This window comes from Pecten maximus, chromosome 6 (assembly GCF_902652985.1).
Source record: "Pecten maximus chromosome 6, xPecMax1.1, whole genome shotgun sequence".
Lineage (NCBI taxonomy): Eukaryota > Metazoa > Mollusca > Bivalvia > Pectinida > Pectinidae > Pecten > Pecten maximus.
Window position 1 is genome coordinate 37,390,010 of NC_047020.1, and position 22,065 is coordinate 37,412,074.

Genomic DNA, 22,065 nt, shown 5'->3' on the forward strand with positions numbered 1-22,065 from the left:
TATTCTAGAGCATAAAACCCCCCAAAAAACTAAATAAAACACAAACAAAATAATAGCTCTTAAAGTGTAAAATCATCAGGAATTATGGTATACTTAAAATTTGAAATAAAGTAAATCCTCTGGTAATGATGGAATAAGTCATCATATTGTCAACTATTTTGCTCAATCAATTGCAAAGCCGCTTGATTTGTTTTATTTGTCACGTTCTTCTTGTATCTATCCAAACATGTTGAATATGGCCACAGTAATGCAATTGTTCAAACAATAGCTGCTGCATAGCTCGTCTTACAAAAGTTTGTCAATAAATAATCAAAATATATTAATTGGTATGGTTTCGCAAATTGCATTAATGATAATTATATTGTAAATTACTAGTTACTGAAGCAAATATAATCGTGTAGAAGGTAACATTGCAAAAATATCGTTTAGTGAAAGAGATTAAAAAAGAAAGAATCCAATATTTGTTTAGTTTCACTAGAATCTGTATGTTTTAATTTATAACAAATTACGGGGTGTGTTACCTTTCCACACTTGCACCAAAAACTTAACGCAAAAAAAAATCCAAAAAAAAAAAAAAAAAATATCCCCCAAAAATCTTTTAGTTTGACTGGAAGGCGATAGTTTAACCCCACAGGGACCGTATTACCATATCTTACTATGCTTTTCAACACTCGCACCAAAAACTCAAGCGTGTTATTTTACACATATTCACAATTTCTGTATAAAAATGCTATATTCTACAAGTACCAATCGGGGTTGATGCCAGATCATTTAACTGTAAGTACATAATGTAGTTGTATTGCCGAAGTTCTGCAATCAATTTCCCAGTGTTTTTTTTTTTTTTTTGCTCATGATACGTCAAGTAAGTACATATTCCTCTTTTAATGAAAATGAAACCAACATCAACCAAGAATTAGAACTTTTAAGTAATTGGTCAAAGAGATGGTTAGCAAATTTTAACCCTAGTAAGACAGAAGTGATTTTTTATTTCGAATTCTGAAAATTTAGATGGGAATATTAAATTACAATTGATAACGAGTTCCTAAACATTAGTACTTTCAATACGAAAGGTAAATGGGATGACCATATTGCTTAATTCTCTTAGGAAATTGAAATATATGCTTAAACGTGGTACATTATCAAAATATACCAGTTTTGGAATATGCTGATGAATTATGTGATGGGTATAATGTGTTTGAATCCAATGGATAAGAAAACGCCCAACATGAAGCAGCATGTATTAAAACTGGTTTACCTTCATTCTACATATTTTGAATCTGATCTAGAGTAACTTTCGGAGAGACGCAAAAGAAGAATACTACAACTACTGTACAATTCTATATTGCCCTAAATGACCCAACAAAAAAAAACCTTATGTATTTGGAAATAAAAATGTTTTTTTACTCCTAACTAAAGTTTTCTCGAACGAATTTTTCCTTTTTACCTTCAATTCTTTGTCTATAGAATGAACTAGATCATACTACTAGATCTTCAGCTTCTTTGAGCATATTCAAAAATGCTATTACTCCAGATTTAAATACATGACAACCTTTTAGTTATTTTCGTTTTGGCGAAAGATGCAGTGAAAATGAACATCTGCCCTTAGACACAAACATAATTTTATTCAGAAATGTGCTTACAATGTATGATGATAAAAAATGATAATGTATTTTAAAAAAATGTATCAAATTACTGTACTTCTTTTGATTTTGAATCTTTGGAGAACAATGTTACAAAAATAGTTAATTGATGACCTTTACATTTTTGCCAAATGTTGATTTTTTTGTAATTATTTGAGAAAGGGCTTTGATAATATTGTTATAACTTGTGTCCCACCCCGTTTGCTTCGATTTATAACAATAAAAATATGTTTCAATAAGACATAAATCAATGCCTTTTTTGTTCAAGGAATTTTAAGGCATCTTTCGTGTTTAAGAAAGGACATGTAACCCAAAAAATTGCCTTTAAGAAATCGGGATAATTCATATACAATACCTACCTAATAACGCCCAATCCAAGGGTCCGTAGTTTCTCTGTAGACTCCATGTTATTTAAAAGATACACAACAAAAATGATCAACGATGTTGTGACAGCTATAAAACGACAAAGACGTTTGCGACTTGACATTCTGTTGAACGTAATAATCACGTCTATGGTGAAAGTTAAGAGAGAACGTCTAAAACACCTCACACATTACGTAATCGGTCCTGTAGGTATTCTATCTGCGAGTTCAGGTATGTATATGGAGCGCTGTAGCGGTTGATCAATTAAGTGTAAATGACTACACAAAAAGGCCAATGCCTCACTTCTTCGTAAATATATATTTGAACAAAATATTCAGGAATTTTTGTACGAAATTAAAGTAACAAGTCTCAATATTCTTCCCACTGAAACCGGTTTCTATTTATTTTCAGGACCGTGTGCTATATCCGTCTCAAGAGGTCCCGCCCGATGTCTGTTTATATTCATGTGTTTTGTCAGTCACAAGATTCCCACCAGATGTCTGTCTATATATTAATTCATAACTCTACATCAATATCACCTGAGGAGCATGTTGGGTCGCAAACCCGATGTAAACGTTTTGAGGGCAAGGAAACTTGAAATTTCCTCAACCAAAATATTCCGTCCAAACCCATCGAACCCGAACTGTTTCAATCCACATCAGGATGAGAACTCCCCACATCAACACGAGTGAGTAAAATTACATGGACGATGCCGAGACGAACCGTGCTGATAGGGCAAACGCCTTTTCTGTTTTCATGAAGGCCAATGCTGAATTCCTTTTTATTTTGTTATAAAGTAAGAAAGCCTCCCATATACGTAAGCCACAACGCTGCATCAGCTACTTACAAAGAGTGTTTGGTTCGCAAGCCTGATGTAGATAAAACGGTGTGCCATAATTATTCATAATTACCATATCCCATGAACAGACAATACAGTCAAACCTTTAAAACGTGGCCTTCTAAGGAAGGCAATCAAAATGGTCACATATGGCAGGTAGTATCTGAATCCAGGTTAAATGAAGCCTGCACGAAAAGGAAAGTTCATAATTATTCTGCGCCATATGTAAACATCAAACTGCTTTCTTTCGTGCGTTATGATAAATTTATCTGCAATCCTGTGAGAAGACCACACCTTTCCACAGATTGATGTTTAATATATATACTTCCGTTTTAAAAAGTTATTCTTATATCAAACCCGTAACAGTCAATGAGACTTAATTCCTGTGATGTCACGGCTTTAGGCAAGCGTTCCCAACAATACATCTCGTGGAAATAAAAAGCAAAAATATCAAAATACAAATATTTTAATATTAAGTATAATTTATTTGTATAATCGTATCTTCATACACTGGTCTATCATCTTTTAAATACGTAAAGTTTGGAACATAACCATTTAAGAAATGATAGGATGGTTTGATTAGTGATTTTCGTTTACAAAAATGTTTTAAACACGTGTCAATCATTTTCATGTATATTTGTTTGTATTTCATTTGCGTCGTGACACGTTGTAAACCGGATACAGTTTTGAAGTTTTAGAACACATAATTTTTTCGTTATTCAGAGTTTGTTGTTGGAAGGTGTATTAGTTAAACAGATTCCTGGGAAATATATACAGACTCTGATGATAATCGTACTTGAAAGGCTGAAAGGTAAGAATGCTTTCATTTTAATGTAGCAAACAAAGTTCTCACATAAAACTGTTACCGCTTGAATGATCAATAAACATATTTTAAAATCTGTTCGGGAGTAACGCTATTCCGCGCACACTATGTGTATCTGTGAGTATTAGGATATGAATCTACCACATCGAGAGATACGCCCCGCTTTGAATGAAAATGTCATTAGTGATGCATATATCTACAATTTACTTCAAACACTGGGCGTTATTGTAGATTTTGTCTGGATCTCTAAGTGTAGACTGGCAATGACTCCTTTAAACGGATTAACAACTAGCCCGAGTTTCCTCTGGCCCTGACAACATACCTACACCAGGCATGATGACAGGGCCAGAGAAAACTCGGGCTAATTAACACCCAGTGTCATTTGAAACCAGAATATTTTAATATTGACATCCTGTGAGACCTCCAGCGTATGCTGTTCTGTGTCATATTTACATTGACATCATAGTTTATAGCGCGCGTTTAGACTCGTGAAACCAGAAGTGTGAACGAAAAATAGTTTTTGCTCTGTGTCCCTTGGCAAGGAAAAACTTACTCCACTCCTTTTCCATACAATGTATAAATAATACCTTAAATGCTGCGAGCTTTGTTTGCTTTATATACGTATAGATGACAATGACACAGAATCCTGGCAAAATATTTGGTCTCACCTCTGTGGATGGCCTTCAATATTATTTTATTAAAATGAACTTAAAAACACATAAATATACATATAAAAAGCAAAGGTGAGCGACAAAATTATGCCAAACACAAATAAAAGCAAAGATGAGCAACATACGCCCATGCAAGTGTTAAAGTATATATATATATATGAAGATATATCATTTGCTCAGATGGGAGGGAGGGAGGTTTTGCGACAGTGAAATTTTTTTCTGATGAAGATGTGGGCACTAATGACCAATCAGGTTTGATCTTTAACCACTGACCCGTATGTAATACCAAATAAGGTAATGTGGGCGGAGCCCAAGCTATGTATCCGACAGATTGGTGACGTGAGCAAAAATGTGTTGTAAACAAACTTTTATTTTTGCTCTGTGTCCCATGGCAAGGAAAAACTTACTCCACTCCTTTTCCATATAATGTATAAATACCTTAGATGCTGCGAGCTTTGTTTGCTTTATATGTACAGATGACAATGACACAGAATCATGGAAAAATATTTGGGCTCACCTCTGTGGGTGGTCTTCAATATTATTTTATTAAAATCAACTTAAAAACACATAAATATACATATACAAGAGATCCCAGAGGGATCTTGGCGCACACCATTGAATGATCTACATAGGTTCTATGTCAGATTGATTTGCTCTCTATTTTCCCCTTCCTTTTACTAATCTGTGCAAATTGAGAAACATCCCACTAAAAGTTAATCATGTTACTTCTGTGAAATTGCTCCATAGTAGGAATTCATAGGCCTGTAAAATATCAATGTTTTTACTGGATTTGCTGTTTAGATGCCCCTTAATAGAAACTTCACGACAATATTGTTGACTGTATGATCTGTCTACAGAAATAGCTGATGAGTCAATGTAATTACTAGACTCTGCTGGAATACTGGCCAAGAAGACTCGTAGGTTCATCAAGGACATTAATAAAAGCAATTGTTGAGACTATATCAGACAGAGAATGCCGAGGAGTTATAGTAAACATATCAACATTCAATGACTAAACTTGGTGGAGTGCAAAGTGCTCTTTCAATCGAAAAAAGTACGTGTGGCCAAAATGGGTTCACATCGATTTCCGGTCTATACATTGTATTAAAAGAAAAATGAAATGTTGAACTACGATCTGAGTCCATATTTCTCCACCCCTAGACATTCAAGATTATTTCGTCGTTTAAACTTTAATTGTTCATTTACAAAAACAAGAATACAACCACCTGCAAAATTCCGATCTAAACGAAGAGGGCTATGATATTCTTCTAAATCTAAATTTTCTGCTGAAACATGCTCGTCTTGGTGTGTTTACATTATCCTCTAGATATATTTTTAACACTTCTTATATCTAAATGGAAAATACATAATTCCTTTGAACCGGGATTTGATTCGATATCCATTCATTCATTTGATCTGTAGCTACCCATAATGAAGTTACATATGTACATACCAATTTATTTTCACCAGCATATCTTGGAACACGACTGAGAAAAGTGCACAACACTGAATGGACGGACTGACAGACGGATTGGCGGTGGTGTAGTGTTTTGTTTATCGACTTGTGGGGTGCACCGCGCAAATCCATCCAAATTTCATAATCTGTTTTTATTTCCGTTCATTCTGGCGCTAAAAAGCACATGCGCAGTGAGATTTGATGCATCCCACAACTGCTTCTGAGTGAGTTAAAATAAATATCTTTTGAAAAACAAGAAACTGAAGATAAATACCAAACACTGATATATCGATACCATTGTATTTGATTTCGAGATACTGACTGCTTGTAATTTTCAATACATTAAGCAAATATAATGCGCCAAAAATTTGCAAAAATTTTTTTGGTGCAAAAGAACCGGAAGTTGGTTAACCACTTCCTTAGAAATCTGAAACAGCTTAAAACATGTCTCTAAATTTCGACATTTTTCGTCTTTGAATTTGTGTTACATATTTATTGCATAGTTTTATATCTCTTTATTTGGATTCATAGTTTGCAGTAAATCATACTCCTTAGAAAATAAGTTCATTTGACCACATCAAATACAATTTTGACTTCATAGTACTTGACACGAAGTATATTTGCGAAGTAAGTACATATTATAGTTTATTATAGTACCAAGTGTGTTATTTCGTTCTGATATTTATTTGGACAAATTTTTTGGACATTATACTGACCGTTGTATAGGTAAGAGTATTGACACACAGTCACTGACCGCCATACCGAAAAGACGTGTGTTACTTACTAAGACCAGCAAATAACAGGAATGTATCTTTTACTACCATACTACCATCTATACGCTCTATACAAACCTTACTGACCATACTTTTCTAATTTGAGAGGATTTAGATCTATTGGGCTAGGCTAGGTACAGGTGCGCGTCACTCATGGCGTAACCTGTTTACATGTTCATTATGCATTTCTGTTTCTTTTTAAAACCTGGCACGTCCTTAAATGTCCCTGGCTGTTAAGGACGTTAAACAAAAATAAACCGAACGCATTTCTGTTGGTCACACCTGGATGACTAATTTTTTCTATTATAAGGGGTTGTAGATCAATTACAGTGTACATGCAGTAAACAAATTGGAGCTGCGGTGGCCGAGTGTTTAAGGTGTCACTCGACACTGACCGTAGGCCGGTAGTTTTTCTCCGGGTACTTCGGCTTTCCTCCACCTCCAAAACCTGGCACGTTCTTAAATGACCCTGGCTGTTAATAGGATGTTAAACAAAACAAACCAAACCAAAGATCTCTAGCACACGTTATAGTAATTTTAGAGCATACTACTATCGTCTAACTGTATGTAATACTATAAATGTTGTATAAATCATCATAATATATTCTACTGCGCAGAATTTGTCATACGTATAAAGTTAGTAACTATTTGATCTATGCTGATTCATTTATCTATGTTATTTTGTCCATTATATATATACTATATGTAATCGGCATGCACACTAGGTCATCAGAATATGTATTGTTGTGTTGTTTAATGGTAGCTTAATGTTGTAAGGAGTTGTAAGTATTATCATACCAATATGAATGGTTTATGTATGGTGTGTAAAAGTTCGTTTCTATGATTTTATACGTCTGTACGTTACAGATATCTTGTTTTCACTTTGGGACATGGACCCAAACATACATGACCTGAGGTGGATGGATTTGTGGAAAAGACAGCTGATGATAATATGTTGGTTCTGCAGAGCGGCGCATTCGCCGTAACTTCTACAGTATAGGTGCAGCGGCTTTAGCACATAGAGGTCGGAGTGGCTCGCTGGATACAGGCTGCGGCTCCAGCAGCAAAGTTCATATGTCATCATCAGATGATACAGGGATTTGAACGCCCTTTTGGTTTAGCGAAACCATGGACTGAGGAACGACCACGTTCAATCATTGTGTCTTCGAGGAGATATCACATGATGACCTTATGGAATAGACATTATTCGTGCCGGCCAGGAATAACCATCAACGTTCTTGGGTCATATATATGTTCAGTGTAAATACCATCCGAGTGAGTGAAAATAGTAGTAAAGTAGTAAATAAATTGTATATATTATCAAGTGGTCATCTTCCTTATTAATTCTGAGATATATCGCCGCTCTCCTACACTACAGTTATGCTATCCAATTATTACTAAAATATACCATCTGACAACTTGACCTTTAAAGGACAAATTTAGCGGTCCCAGATTTTTCCAAATTGTTTACTATAATAAGTTTTGGTACACAAGAACTGGAAGTAGGTATATCGTTTCCGTAGAAATCAGACATGGCTAAAAATATTACTAAAAAATGATGTTGCTTCTTCATTTCGTTTACTTTCTCTACATATTTTTGCTCATAATTTGCAGTTACTCATACTTCTTAGAAAATCAAATCATTAGACAACAAAAGATAATCTTTTGATACAGTTTTGTATAAAAAAACACGTACGTCTTGTGGGGCAACTTTATTTTGGGCATACCACAGGCCCCTGGGACCTTTTGAATCTTTCAAACCTATTTCAAGTATTCACTGATGGTGCTTCAATTGACTGGTTTTGCTCAAATTGGTTCGTGTGCAAAATTATATTGTACGTGAAAGAGGACCTTTAATCATTTAATTGAAAACTGAAAAAATCATAAATAACGACAGGTACTTGCAAATGTCTGACAAATTACGTAATATACGTCTGCACCTAAATATACCTGTTAGCTATCAATATGCGAGAAGGTTTACAACATACGGAATAAAGATTTTTTTTTTTTCAACAGAGACGTCTCGTATATTTCCTATTTCATATCGTCAACGAACGAAAAAGGCGTGTTAAGATTTGATGAAATTCTAGCTTCTATGATTGTATCGATACCAACACATGCGTTTTCGGTGATCTTCAAATAGTTTAACGTACATGTATATCAACGGATTCGCTCGAAATTGGAACTTGAACATTATGTATGATTTGCATAATGCAACATGCTCGCCCGTCGTCACTGCAGTGTACATGTATAGTTCGTATTTTGATTGAAAATGCCCGAACTTTTTTCTGATTATCGGTAGGGTATGGTGGCTGAAGTTGGCCATATCGTACCGACGAATTGGCGCCCCCGTTATCTGAAGTGCGACACTTGCGCAATGTGACAAAATGAATACTTTTCGGCGGATGTCATCGACACAGCAGAAGACGTTTACCCTTCCGGAACACCTGGTCAGTTCCTCATTGTAACATAACACCGATTTGATATAGATGTTTTACGGAGGGTAATAAATCGATATAAAAATTGATAAGCTGAGGACAAAGGGTTAGCAAAATAATATATAAACATTTAACAGAGACCCTTTAAAGATTTCAAGGATAATAAGACAAGGTGTTCCGGAGAAGTAAGCGTCTTCTGATTTTGGCACGACACCCGTAATACAAATCTAGGTAAAATCCTAGTTACGTGATATTCTCTAAATGATAACTAGGGTGGTGACAACGGAACTACTAGGTAAACTAACAATCATCGAACACGTCTGACTTCATATCGCATAAGGAAAAAGACCAATTCTAGATGAGATCACGATGTAGATCATAAAACTTCCAAACGGTCTCCATCAACCTGCTTCTCTTAAAACCTTTTGTTGTTATTTACTTAGTCAGTATTTGACATCTGTCATGGAAATAGTGATAACATGAACATGCCCTTGAATATCAAATCAACTAGTACATGTAAAGACAAGTAGGTATGGGATGCAGGAGTGTTACTTTCTAGAAATGGAAAATTAGCTGTTGGGTAATGGAAACCTCAAGCTTACCACACATATTATTTTGAATCCGCATGCATTTTCATTAGGTCACCTGAGACGAAGTCTCAGTTGACCTATTGCAAACGCCCTTTGTCCGGCGTCGTCCGTCGTGCGTCATAAACAATTTACATTTTCATCTTCTTCTCAATTACAAACAGGCTCAAAGAAATGGTTATTGAGTATTTAACATGCTGGGCTGAAGGGCTATAAATTTTGTACAAATGGATGACATTGACCTCAATGATTCAATGTCACAGGGGTCGCATATGCTAAAAATATTTAAATGACTTCTACTTGATAATCAAAAGGCCCAGAGACCAAATATTAGGTCCGTAGCATACTATGATGAAGGGTTACCAAGTTTGTTCAAAAGGATGATTTTGACCTCCATTTAAAGTCACAGGGGTCAAATATGCTAAAATCTTTTAACGACTTCTTCTTCATAACCGAAAGGCAACAAAATGGTCCAGAGACTCAATATCAGGTATGTAGCATGCTGGGATAAAGGGCTTCCAGCTTTGTTCAAATGGATGACCTTGACTTTCATTCAAGGTCACAGTGGTAAAATATGCAGACAAATTAAATAACTTCTTCTTGATAACAAAAAGGCCTAGAGAATCAATACTACGTCCGTAGCATGCTGGGATGGAGGGCTTCCAAGTTTGTTTAGATAGATGACCTTGATTTTCATTCAAGGTCACAGTAAATAAATATGCTAAAATCTTTCAACGACTTCTTCATAACCAAAAGCCAACAAAATGCCCAGAGACCCAATATTAGGTATTTAGCATGCTGGGATAAAGGGCTACAAAGTTTGTTCGAATAGATGACCATGACATTCATTCAAGGTAACAAGGGTCATATATTCTAAAATCTTTAAATGACTAATTGATAATCAAAAGGCCCAGAGACCCAATATTACGTCTGTAGCATGCTGGTATGAAGGGCTACCAAGTTTGTTCAAATGGATGACCCGGACCTTTATTTAAGGTCACAGGAGTCAAATATGATAAAATCTTTAAACGACTTCTTCTTCATAACAAAAAGGCCTAGAGAACCAATACTAGGTCCGTAGCATGCTGGGATGGAGAGCTTCCAAGTTTGTTCAAATAGATGACCTTGACTTTCATTTAAGGTCACAGGGTCACATATGCTAAAATCTTTAAACGACTTCTTGATAACAAAAAGGCCTAGAGAACCAATACTAGGTCTGTAGCATGCTGGGATGGAGTTCCAAGTTTGTTCAAATAGATGACATTGACTTTCATTTAAGGTCACAGGGGTTACATATGCTAATTTCTTTAAACGACTTCTTGATAACCAAAAGGCCCTGAGACCCAATATTAGGTCCTTAGCATGCTATGATGAAGGGCTACCAAGTTAGTTCATATGGATGACCTTGACCTTCATTCAATGTCACAGGGGCCAGTGGTGTTTAATATATCAAAACTCAGGTGACCGTTTAGGCCCATGTGCCTTTTGTATTAAATATATATATCATGTATCAGACAATATCAGATCACGTCTTCATCGGTTGTGTTTTCTTCCCTCACCCTGGGAATCCATTCTGGCGGACGATGTTGGTCTCATTTTCTCTCTGAGTTTGACCAAAAATATGTTATTGCCTTTGCCCGCTGTGAAAACCTGGCATGTCCTTAAATGACCATGGCTGTTAATAGGACGTTAAACAAAATACCAAACCAATATCGTCATCGGGTATGCGAAACTGTGCATAACAACCGCGTAAAATAGTCTGTAGTAACTTCGCAACACTTAACAGATTCACAAAATGTGGGTACAAATCGCTAGTAATTGAAAAGCTATGTAAATTTCCATACTTCTTCCACCCGAGGTCTGCTGTAAAATATCTCGGTTTCTTTATTCACCGTCGACCCCCGAAGCTCTGTTCTATGGCTTTCTTAAATAACACGTTCATCGTACTAAACACATTTGACCCCTGTTGGGATACAGACCAGTAAAAAGACTGGACTTGGCTTGATTAGACTTGCATCAATTCAGATATTTTTATGAAAGGCATGCAGGTTGACTGTGGATGTGTCCAAAATATAAACGAAACAATGTTTCATTTGATACGCGATACTCTGTCTACATGGGGCTGAAGCATGTTAGATCTCTCGGGTGGCGGATGACCGATATGCGAACATATCGGTCATTATGGCATAATTCTGCCGCTCACCTTTGCTTTTTATATGTATATTTATGTGATTTTAAGTTCATTTTAATAAAATGATATTGAAGGCCACCCACAGAGGTGAGCCCAAATATTTTTCCATGATTCTGTGTCATTGTCATCTGTACATATAAAGCAAAGCTTGCAGCATTTAAGGTATTTATAAATTATATGGAAAAGGAGTGGAGTAAGTTTTTCCTTGCCATGGGACACAGAGCAAAAATAAAAGTTTGTTTACAAACACATTTTTGCTCACGTCACCAATCTTTCGGATACATAGCTTGGGCTCCGCCCACATTACCTTATTTGGTATTACATACGGAGGGCTGGTCATTGTTTGAAAATGACACTTGTCTAGGAGTATTTGCATTTACCCAATACTCTGTATGGAACTCCTCCCACTGAATGGACCTCACCTCAATATCCCTTCTTACTTGTTGGTCATATTCCAACCAAGCCATACCCGTTCTCCAGCTCGCTAAATCTCTAACCAACTCACCGTGTTTGATGACATGTGGGATTTCCTTAGGAAATCATTCTGAATAAATGGCAACAAATCTCAAAAATGCTATTGTCCACTGCTCAATATTATTGAGCACTATTTTTTGTTTAGCTTTTGTCACTTTGAATTGTGACCGACCCGTACTCTGAAAACTTATCGAGTCAGAGGTGAACGGCTTAGTTTGTGGAAGCAGTTTGGCCAAATCAATATACTTATTTTGCCATATTTTGTTTTTCAGTTTACCATCGATGGGGCAATATAGACGAGCAGAAGAAGGGGTATCTAACTCATTATCTGAACTAGTATCAGAGTCACTATCACTACTGCTGCTGCTGCTGCTGCTGCTACTGCTGTCATCAGAGTCAGTACCTGATACAACTGGTGTTGGTGATACGCGTCGCCTTTTTTTTTAAAACTTTTTCTCCGGCCTTTTGGCTTGTCTCTAGCCTCTAAAGTGGACAGAACTTGTGCCGTGATGGCCTGCACCATTGCAGCCTGACGTTGGTCATCAGCCCCTGCTAGATCGGGCTGTTCCACCTCATCGCTTCCATCAGACAAATTGACATTTTGTTGGGCTGATCCAGCTGCTGCTGAAGGTCGTTTCCGTTTAGCCACAACATTAATGTTTCTCCTTGCATCTTGAGCTGTCCCAGCTGCTGCTGGGTTTCTTTTCTCTGTTTCCTTGTTGTTAAGGGTTAGGCTCATCTCCTGACCCCCCCCCCCCCTTTGTCACTACATGGCTTCTTCCTGACCATGCTAATTACTGTAATGACAATAACAAACATTTCAGAGAAATTTAATACCAATTAGTGGTCAAATCATATCGTTTAACTGACCACACTCATGTCCAAAGTGACACATTGCACTAATGGTCATATTCTTTTCAATTACCTTAAATTATGTTCAATGACTATTTGGACTAGCTGGTTATAATTGAAATACTGTAACAGTGTGATATTGCATAATATAATAATACCTGCACTTATCATAATATGGTATGGCCTGAAAATGCATATCTGGTGAACTATTAGATGTATCATCATAACCCATTATTAACCTGTACAGGTTGACACCTGTTTTATATCCAACCAGAGCATTTTACAGAATGTAACATTGTTACTATTGCTCGACCATACAACTGACCATTCGGTCATCAAAACAAAACGAACTTAAGTATATATGTGACATGCAAGTACAATATGCATAATATGGCCTGAAAACACTGTGGGAAATACTGTAACACTGTTAACATTGAGCAACCCTGAACAGGCTGACACATCGGTGATATCTCCCACAGTATTTTACAGAATGGAACAAGAGAGAAGTGAGATGTCAAGGTCGACTCTGAAGAGGCTAGTAATAATCCTATCCGAGTTAAACCGTACCCAATACCGTATGCCAAAAGGAACGAAGTGCAGGAGGAAGTTAAGAAAATGATGGATATGGGAATAGTAGAACCCTCCAAGTCTGCATATAATGCTCCGATTGTCATGGTGAAGAAAAAGGACCAAACCAACAGGGTGTGTATTGACTTTCGCAAGCTAAACGCAGTGACTCATTTTGATCCTGGACCAATGGGAGACATTGAGGATATTATGACAAAGCTCCACGAGGATAAATATTTCTCAATGTTCGACCTTAGCAAAGGCTACTGGCAAATACCTGTGGAAGAGAAATCGCGACACATGACTGCCTTTTCAACGCCAGAAGGTTGCTACCAGTTTCGGAAGCTTCCATTTGGTCTAGTTAACTCAGGAGCCACATTCAACAGAATGATGAGGAAAATGCTGGATGGTAGTAGGAGTACGGACCATTATTCTTAATCATAACGAGACATGGGAGGAATATGTTAAAGATCTTAGAGAGCTATTTTCGAGAATTAGAGATGCAAACCTAACGGTAAGGCCATCAAAGTGTATGATAGGCTACAGGACGCTAGGATTTGTAGGCCATATTGTGGGCGAAGGTACAATTACCATGGAGAATGATAAGCTGGAGAAGATTCGAGACGCACCACAACCGAAGACGAAAAGGCAGGTCAGAGCATTCCTTGGACTAGCGGGGTACTACCAGAAGTTCGTCCCAAACTTTGCGGATATCGCAAAACCACTCTCGGACCTCACCAAGAAGGGAAAACCAAATCAGGTGGATTGGCGACCAGGAGAGGACAACGCATTCAGATGTCTAAAGGACCTCTTGATCACAGCCCCTGTTATACGGCTGCCTGACCTTTCAAAAATGTTTATTGTATAGTATGATGCCTCAGATACTGGTTTAGGTTGTGTTTTACTACAAGAACATGTTGATGGTATATTTCTAGTCGCCTATGCAAGTAAAAAGCTACTTGACAGAGAAACGAATTATTCCGTTATCGAAAGAGAATGTTTAGCTATTATCTTTGCCTGTCAAGAAATTCCAAATGTACTTATATGGGCGAGAGTTTGAACTCTACACAGATCATAGGCCATTGGTGTACATCCAAAAGAGCAAGATTGAGAGCAGTCGGATAATGCGATGGGCATTGTTTTTGCAGAATTACAAATTCCGCATCAAAATGATTAAGGGATCAGAAAATGTAGCTGCAGATGTATGGTAAGCTTGAGGTTTCCATTACCCAACAGCTAATTTTCCATTTCTAGAAAGTAACACTCCTGCATCCCATACCTACTTGTCTTTACATGTACTAGTTGATTTGATATTCAAGGGCATGTTCATGCTATCACGATTTCCGTGACAGATGTCAAATACTGACTAAGTAAATAACAACAAAAGGTTTTAAGAGAAGCAGGTTGATGGATACCGTTTGGAAGTTTTATGATCTACATCGTGATCTCATTTAGAATTGGTCTTTTTCCTTATGCGATATGAAGTCAGACGTGTTCGATGATTGTTAGTTTACCTAGTAGTTCCGTTGTCATCACCCTAGTTATAATTTAGAGAATATCACGTAACTAGGATTTGACCTAGATTTGTATTACGGGTGTCGTGCCAAAATCAGAAGACGCTTACTTCTCCGGAACACCTTGTCTTATTATCCTTGCAATCTTTAAAGGGTCTCTGTTAAATGTTTATATATTATTTTGCTCACCCATTGTCCTCAGCTTATCAATTTTTATATCGATTTATTACCCTCCGTAAAACATCTATATCAAATCGGTGTTATGTTACAATGAGGAACTGACCAGGTGTTCCGGAAGGGTAAACGTCTTCTGCTGTGTCGATGACATCCGCTGAATAGTCTCTTTCAAATCCAGGTTAGGTTACATACTCAAAATAAAAATTAGAGTGTTGACAAATGAATTACCAGACATTCATCAACAATCGAACACATGGGACTTCAAATCGTAGAAGGAGATACCATAGAATATTTTCCCAATGAGATCGACATGTCGAATTCATTAAAACTAGTCCTACTATAGTATTGACGATACCATACAATGGAAGTCGGGAACGCCTGTAGAAAGAGATAAAAGTGATCTGCTGCTTTCCAATTAACCATTTGAACATTCCTCATGTCTCGTATACAAAGATGTTTTAGCTATGTATCAAATATATAAGGATGTTCTCTGTTTGTATAAGACGTTAAAATATAACAGACACCAAGATTGAAAGTGAAACAAGGTCATTTATTTAAAATATAAATGACGACATAAAGTTCCTCTTTACTTTTTTGTACAAAGATATATGTTACATCAGATGAAAACCAATATTTAGAACCCCTTTATACAAAGATGGAGAACAAATTGCGCCTACTAATACAAATTGCATCATTTTAAAGCATATACATTAGTAATACAAATTGCATTATGAAATAAGCCATGTCATCTATTATAAATAGAAAAGACGAAGTAAGGAGGAAGGGGTGGGTGGTGGCTTTTGATGAAAAATATGGAAAAAACAGCTACCAATTACGCACGCATGCACTGCAGATTTTCACTGTAAACAAACTGCCTGCGCATGCGTGTCTCAACAAAATTATAGGTAATCGGCAAATACGAGTTACCTCCCTTCTCCTGAAAATGCACTTAATTAACATTGATCATCGCTAAAAACATTTATGTTAAGTAACATAAATTAGCCTTTAGCTATGCATCAAGTTATAAGTATGTGCTCTGTTTGTATAGAGGTTAAAATATAACAGACACCAAGATTGAAAGTGAAACAATGTCATTATCTAAAAATATAAATGACGACATAAAGTTCCTCTTTACTTTTTTGTACTAACTTGTACAAAGATATATGTTACATCAGATGAAAACCAATATTTAGAACCCCTTTATACAAAGATGGGGAACAAATTGCGCCACCATATAACCAGACAGACAGTTGGGTATCAACTCAATATCCCCCATCTTGCCCTAGCCACTTACGTGGCGCAAAAAGAAATACCATGAACAGGGATCTATAGCAGTAATTTAAATTGCTATCAAATTATCAATAAGGGCCGTCTAATAGTGATCCCTGACATATTCAATATATATATAAAATTGAGCCTTGTTGACAAATATAGCTGTTACCCCCGCATACGTGTAACAAACTCGAAGAATATTGGCTCTATTATGAATTATTGTCAGTGATATTTATATAGACATAAGTTATAGTCGCTACATGTCTGCTTGCCATTGAAAACAATAACATATTACAGACCTAGTGAGCAAGACTGAGACTGACAAATCAGTCATAAGCGGGGATCAAAAATTATAAAATGGGATTCAAAGTCCTATCCAAACCGTACAGTGCATGTGTTATTAAATTGCAATTGTTTGAAAATGGGATAAATCTAATAATTAGTACAATTCCAAGTCATACTGTAAAATACTTATTGCTAACTATACAGACAAACAACACTATTGGGTAAAACCCGTACTGACCACGAGATTATATTTTGCTGGTGAAAAAACTCAAATTATGTTCAATTTTCACTTAAAATGAACTTGAGTGTAATGACAGTGTACTATAATTGCAAATTTAAAGCAAAATTCACGATAGTACGAAAACAATTTCACCATTGGCATAATAACCGCAAAATATCTGTATTTCCTAATATGGAATTACTAATACATGTACAGTACTAGTGTATATGGCATATCTATATACCATGTATATGTCTGTATAATAACGGAGTGAACAAAATGACTGAAAATAGCCCATTTCACCTTTATAAACACTAACACAGCCGGTTTACAGGACCCCGGCCTAATATTAAAAAAGTCACATGTACAGTTACCCAGAACTAGTAATTTATCTTGTCCTGACATATCATTGTATAGGTACATATATCCTAGCTTGAACTATATATCTGATTCAAGATAGACGCTCTAATGTTTTTATAATACTTCCATTGGCCATGGTCTGAAAAATTGACGCCATATGCACACAATGTGTCCTGTCCCTCTTTCATTCCCCCTAAGTTTCCAGTACTGAAAATGGGGCAACTCTGATATGTGTTCTTTCAGAGACTGGTTTGCTGCTCTCACTTTACTATTGTAATCTGGGACTGGAATACTTCTGGTAGTTAAACCACAGGTGTCTGACGACTCGTTTTATAAAATTATAACATATAAGAGTACATATTAATGAGAAAGGTTCTGAACTCCCCCAGGCTTGAAATATGATGTATTTATTTCTAAGTACCGTAACTTCGGTTGTATTGGGTGGAATTTTTTAAAGTAGGCCTTAAATTGAAGAGAAATGGCCAATCTTTAAAATAAGCCATAACATGTTGTCGATTTCTCGATATTAATTTACGAAATCGGGCGTGAAACTTCAAAATTCTCTCGATTTTTTTTACTCGGACAAGTTGACGTATTGGGGTCACCACACTTTGACTCTATTGGACATAGCTTTCAATACGAAGTCCACGGGTTAATCAAGTACGCTTCATCAGATCACCGAATACAACTATTACATACATGTACACTTACTTTATGTATTCGAGCACCCTATCGACGGCCCCGGGACTTTTTACGCATACCGATAGCAGATTTTCCACTTGAGTAGCCATGTTGTGCCAGCCGCGGTAAATTTAAACAAGCATTCTGATTGGTTAAACACATTTCTATAACCAATCAGAATTTTGAAGTTTCACGCCCGATTTCGTGAACTAATATCGAGAAATCGACAACATGTTATGGCTTATTTTAAAGATTGGTCATTTCTCTTCAATTTAGGGCCTACTTCGAAACAATCCACTCAATACAACCGAAGCTACGGTACTTAGAAATAAATACATCATATTTCAAGCCTGGGGGAGTTCAGAACCTTTCTCATTAATATGTACTCTTATATGTTATTATTTATAAAACGAGTCAGGCACCTGTGGTTAAACGCGGTAACAATTGTAACACAGTAATTTTCTCCATCGCAAAGTTATTCTGGCACATTGTCAAAAAAGTAATAAAACGAAGAACTGTTTCTTCTACAGAGGCAGGCGAATCCATGTCGTTACCTCCGATATGGCAGATAACGTGAATGGGTCGAAGTTGATCCATCTCGTACCAAAATCGAAATAAATGTTGTTGCTCTGAAACACGACCTCGACTTATTCCTAGGAAGCTCACAGATGGACCTCTCTCTATTTGAAAATCGGAGAGTCTGTTACGAAGCACAACACCTGCAAATCAATTAGCATGCGAGCTGCCCACCACCAAACAGGCATATTCTCAGATTGTTTACGTGTTCTATTTATAGACCCGCACTTGAAAACAAAGGAGTTGTAGGCTTGAACCACCCCAGATAGTTCAAGAGTCGTACGCCGTACAGACACCAAACAGTTTATGCACCGATCATATTAAAACGTTAATAATAAATACGAAGTGTGTAACGACAACCGTTACCTGGATCTGGATGTTTCTGCTGTGACTTGCTGTGGCGCCAAGCTGGACAATGCCTAGAACGAATATTCATACCCTGCCTACACTGCTCCCCGGCAGGGTATGAAGTCCCTCCCATTGCCGATAGTGTAACAAGCCCCGATGCGATTCACATCGGGCAGTATTTAGCTGTGGTTAAGATTTTCTCGGATAAAAAAAACATATGTAAATTGATGATTCTGGTATCTATTATCAATATTCAAGCCACAAACCTGCACATTACGTCAATTGTTTGACAATAAATAGTAAAATCCAAAACGAGCAAGATACACGGAGATATCAGTTCAAACATACCGCCATCTTTGATACAAGTGTAAAGGTCAAGTTCCTTATAAGGAAATCAAAATAAATTGATGCTAATGAGATTTACCGCCAGATTTCAACAGAAAAACAGATTCGGAGCTATATACCTCGGTGAGGAAGGCCAATTCATTCTGAAATTATTTAATTACGGAAAGTAAGATTCGCTTTCTTCACAAGAGTTACAAAACAGTGGTTAAATATCTCTGATTATGTATTTATTTATCGTAGTAGCTTCATCCATATATGGATCACGGGTTACATATTTGGGTTAGCATCCTCGCGAGAGTTCTTCGAGAAGTATCATGGCGGATCACGGAGACAACTCTGAGCAGTATGATATCAGAATATGCGAATTAAAGATTTCCAGATTAGACGGTAAAAAAAATACATTGCAAAATTGTATTAGAAATGCTTAATTATACGAACTATAACTCCAAAGTTAAACGATATCCGCTATTTGTAGCATTTTCGAGGTTCAGAAATTGTCCGTCCGTCGTCCAGAGCTACGTTATCGCAGGTAGACAATGCCCAGTGGACGGAGCTGACTTTTCCTTTTCTGTTTCACAATATTCCCACGTTGGTCGGTTACAACTAGGTTCCGATAGTAAAAACTTTACCAACACCAAATAACGGATCAACAATAAAGTTCTCGTAACGTGGCCTATTGATGAAAAATATGGGAAAAACAGCTACCAATTACGCACGCATGCACTGTCGATTTTCACTCTAAACAAACTGCCTGCGCATGCGTGTCTCAACAAAATTATTGGTAATCGGCAAATACGAGTTACCTCCCTTCTCCTGAAAATTCACTTAATTAACATTGATCATCATGTGAAGTAACATAAATTAACCTATATGTGTACATTTCAACCGTGTGTCATTTTTTACGGACGTATCACACAAACGACCTTTTTTTTTTTTACTTATGAAATATTAACAACACTCAACTGATAGTGCAAAGTATAAAACTATTTTTTCCTGTTAATAAATAATAACCCTGCCGTCGTCAACACAGTAAATGTATATCAGATAATTCTGTTTTGTCGTGTAGGGAATGCCATTGACGTTTATGACGTGTTTTTTTTTTTTTTTTTTGTGTTGCTGTATGAACAGCCATGGTCAATCTTCTAGTAGTGGGTGACTACCCTACTTAACAACATACGGGAAGCCCGTTGTATGCCATCCAGAGCAATGAGGGTAAAGTGTCTTGCCCAAGGACACTATAATATTTAATAGTTTGTTCCGTGATGTTCTTGGTGATGTTGTAGATGTTGGTGAAGTCATAATCGCAGACTCATTGGTTGGCCAACCTTTTATTATAGTTAACATGCAAACATAGTTTCAACAGTAGTGAAATGACTTATCCTGGGCTGCCGCCCAGGACATTGTCTTGGAGTGGCCGGTTGACCGCCTCCCGACTACTGCTCCGAACTGCTTAATATGGGGCCTTAAATACCAAAGATACACATGTCCAGTAGTCCACGAGGCATGGTGATATAAACGTTTACATAATATTGTTAGATAATACATGCTAGCACCAGGTATTTAATCTTATGCCCATGGCACTTAACAGAGTCAACAGAATTGTGGTCAATATAAATTAGATAACCTAGCTTACAATGTTTGACTGTCTGACTTTACATATACACGTGTATAATGACCAATATTTTTGTCTAAAACATGTTTCGGTACAACACAACCACGACAACACAGACCGACCCGTTTCTCAGCTTCACGAGAAACACCTACCGACACGGACATTGAAAGTCGAACGACGAACGTGTAAACAATAACTGTGTAACTGCTTAATTATTACTATTCAGCTAAAAAAAATCAAAATCGTTCGTGTCTTCTCCCAAAATAACATATATGCTTAATGCTAATCATGTATCTTTATTTGTCTTAATAAATAAATACAATGTTTGGAATAGACGATACGATGTCTCTCCCTTAACATTTATACCCGAGTTAATTTCTTTCAACTATTGTCACGTTAGAAACTCTGTAAAATCTCAACGATGCCCACAAGAAAACTATACTTTTACTTCTTCTGGAGTCACGTGGTCTCAGACAAAGAAGTCTTTACCACGACAGACCCACACAGTATTACCAACGCAAACTTGCTATGCTTGATATCGCTTCCATTTAAAAATGGTCTTGCTTACTATTTCCTGACCAATATGACATTTTCCTGTGCAGTTAGAACATAAAAATGCTAATATTCCCATTGCCTTTAAGGCAAAAAAACCAAAAAACAAAAAAACATAGGCCGATACTGTTGACAATTCCACCGCCCCTATTAATTTCGTTATAGAAGGCTATATGACTTTTAAAGATTTATGATTTTGATGAGAAACAGTTGTTTGTTTTAATAAATAGCATGTTTTGGCTGTTCAGCTACACATACTCGAAATATCGAGTTAATATCCAAACATACCGTACGTCAAGTTGTGCCATAATATACGAATCGATGTCGCTCAATGAAAACATACCTCTTTATGCTTCAAATTGACTTACGGCCCTTCCACCCAATCGTCGCGAAGACTCCGTGTAAGTTGTCTCCCATACGCTAACAAAGATAATGAAAAGCTTAGAAAAC

At 36.8% G+C, this 22,065-nt stretch overlaps 1 protein-coding gene and 1 long non-coding RNA gene across 2 annotated transcripts in view; one reads left to right on the forward strand and one right to left on the reverse strand.

The window, feature by feature from the left end:
• Positions 1-2,400, reverse strand: part of LOC117329692 (carbohydrate sulfotransferase 6-like) — a 28,040-nt gene extending 25,640 nt beyond the window's left edge. Inside the window, exon 1 of the mRNA XM_033887769.1 lies at positions 2,000-2,400. Coding sequence (XP_033743660.1) covers positions 2,000-2,127 — 128 coding nt within the window. The 5' untranslated portion in view covers positions 2,128-2,400. The remainder of the gene's footprint in view (positions 1-1,999) is intronic.
• Positions 2,401-2,411: 11 nt separating this feature from the next.
• LOC117329693 lies at positions 2,412-7,888 on the forward strand. The gene is made up of 3 exons (XR_004533252.1): positions 2,412-2,691; positions 3,565-3,652; positions 7,432-7,888. It is a non-coding gene; the product is annotated as an uncharacterized LOC117329693 (long non-coding RNA).
• The last annotated feature ends 14,177 nt before the right edge of the window (positions 7,889-22,065 follow it).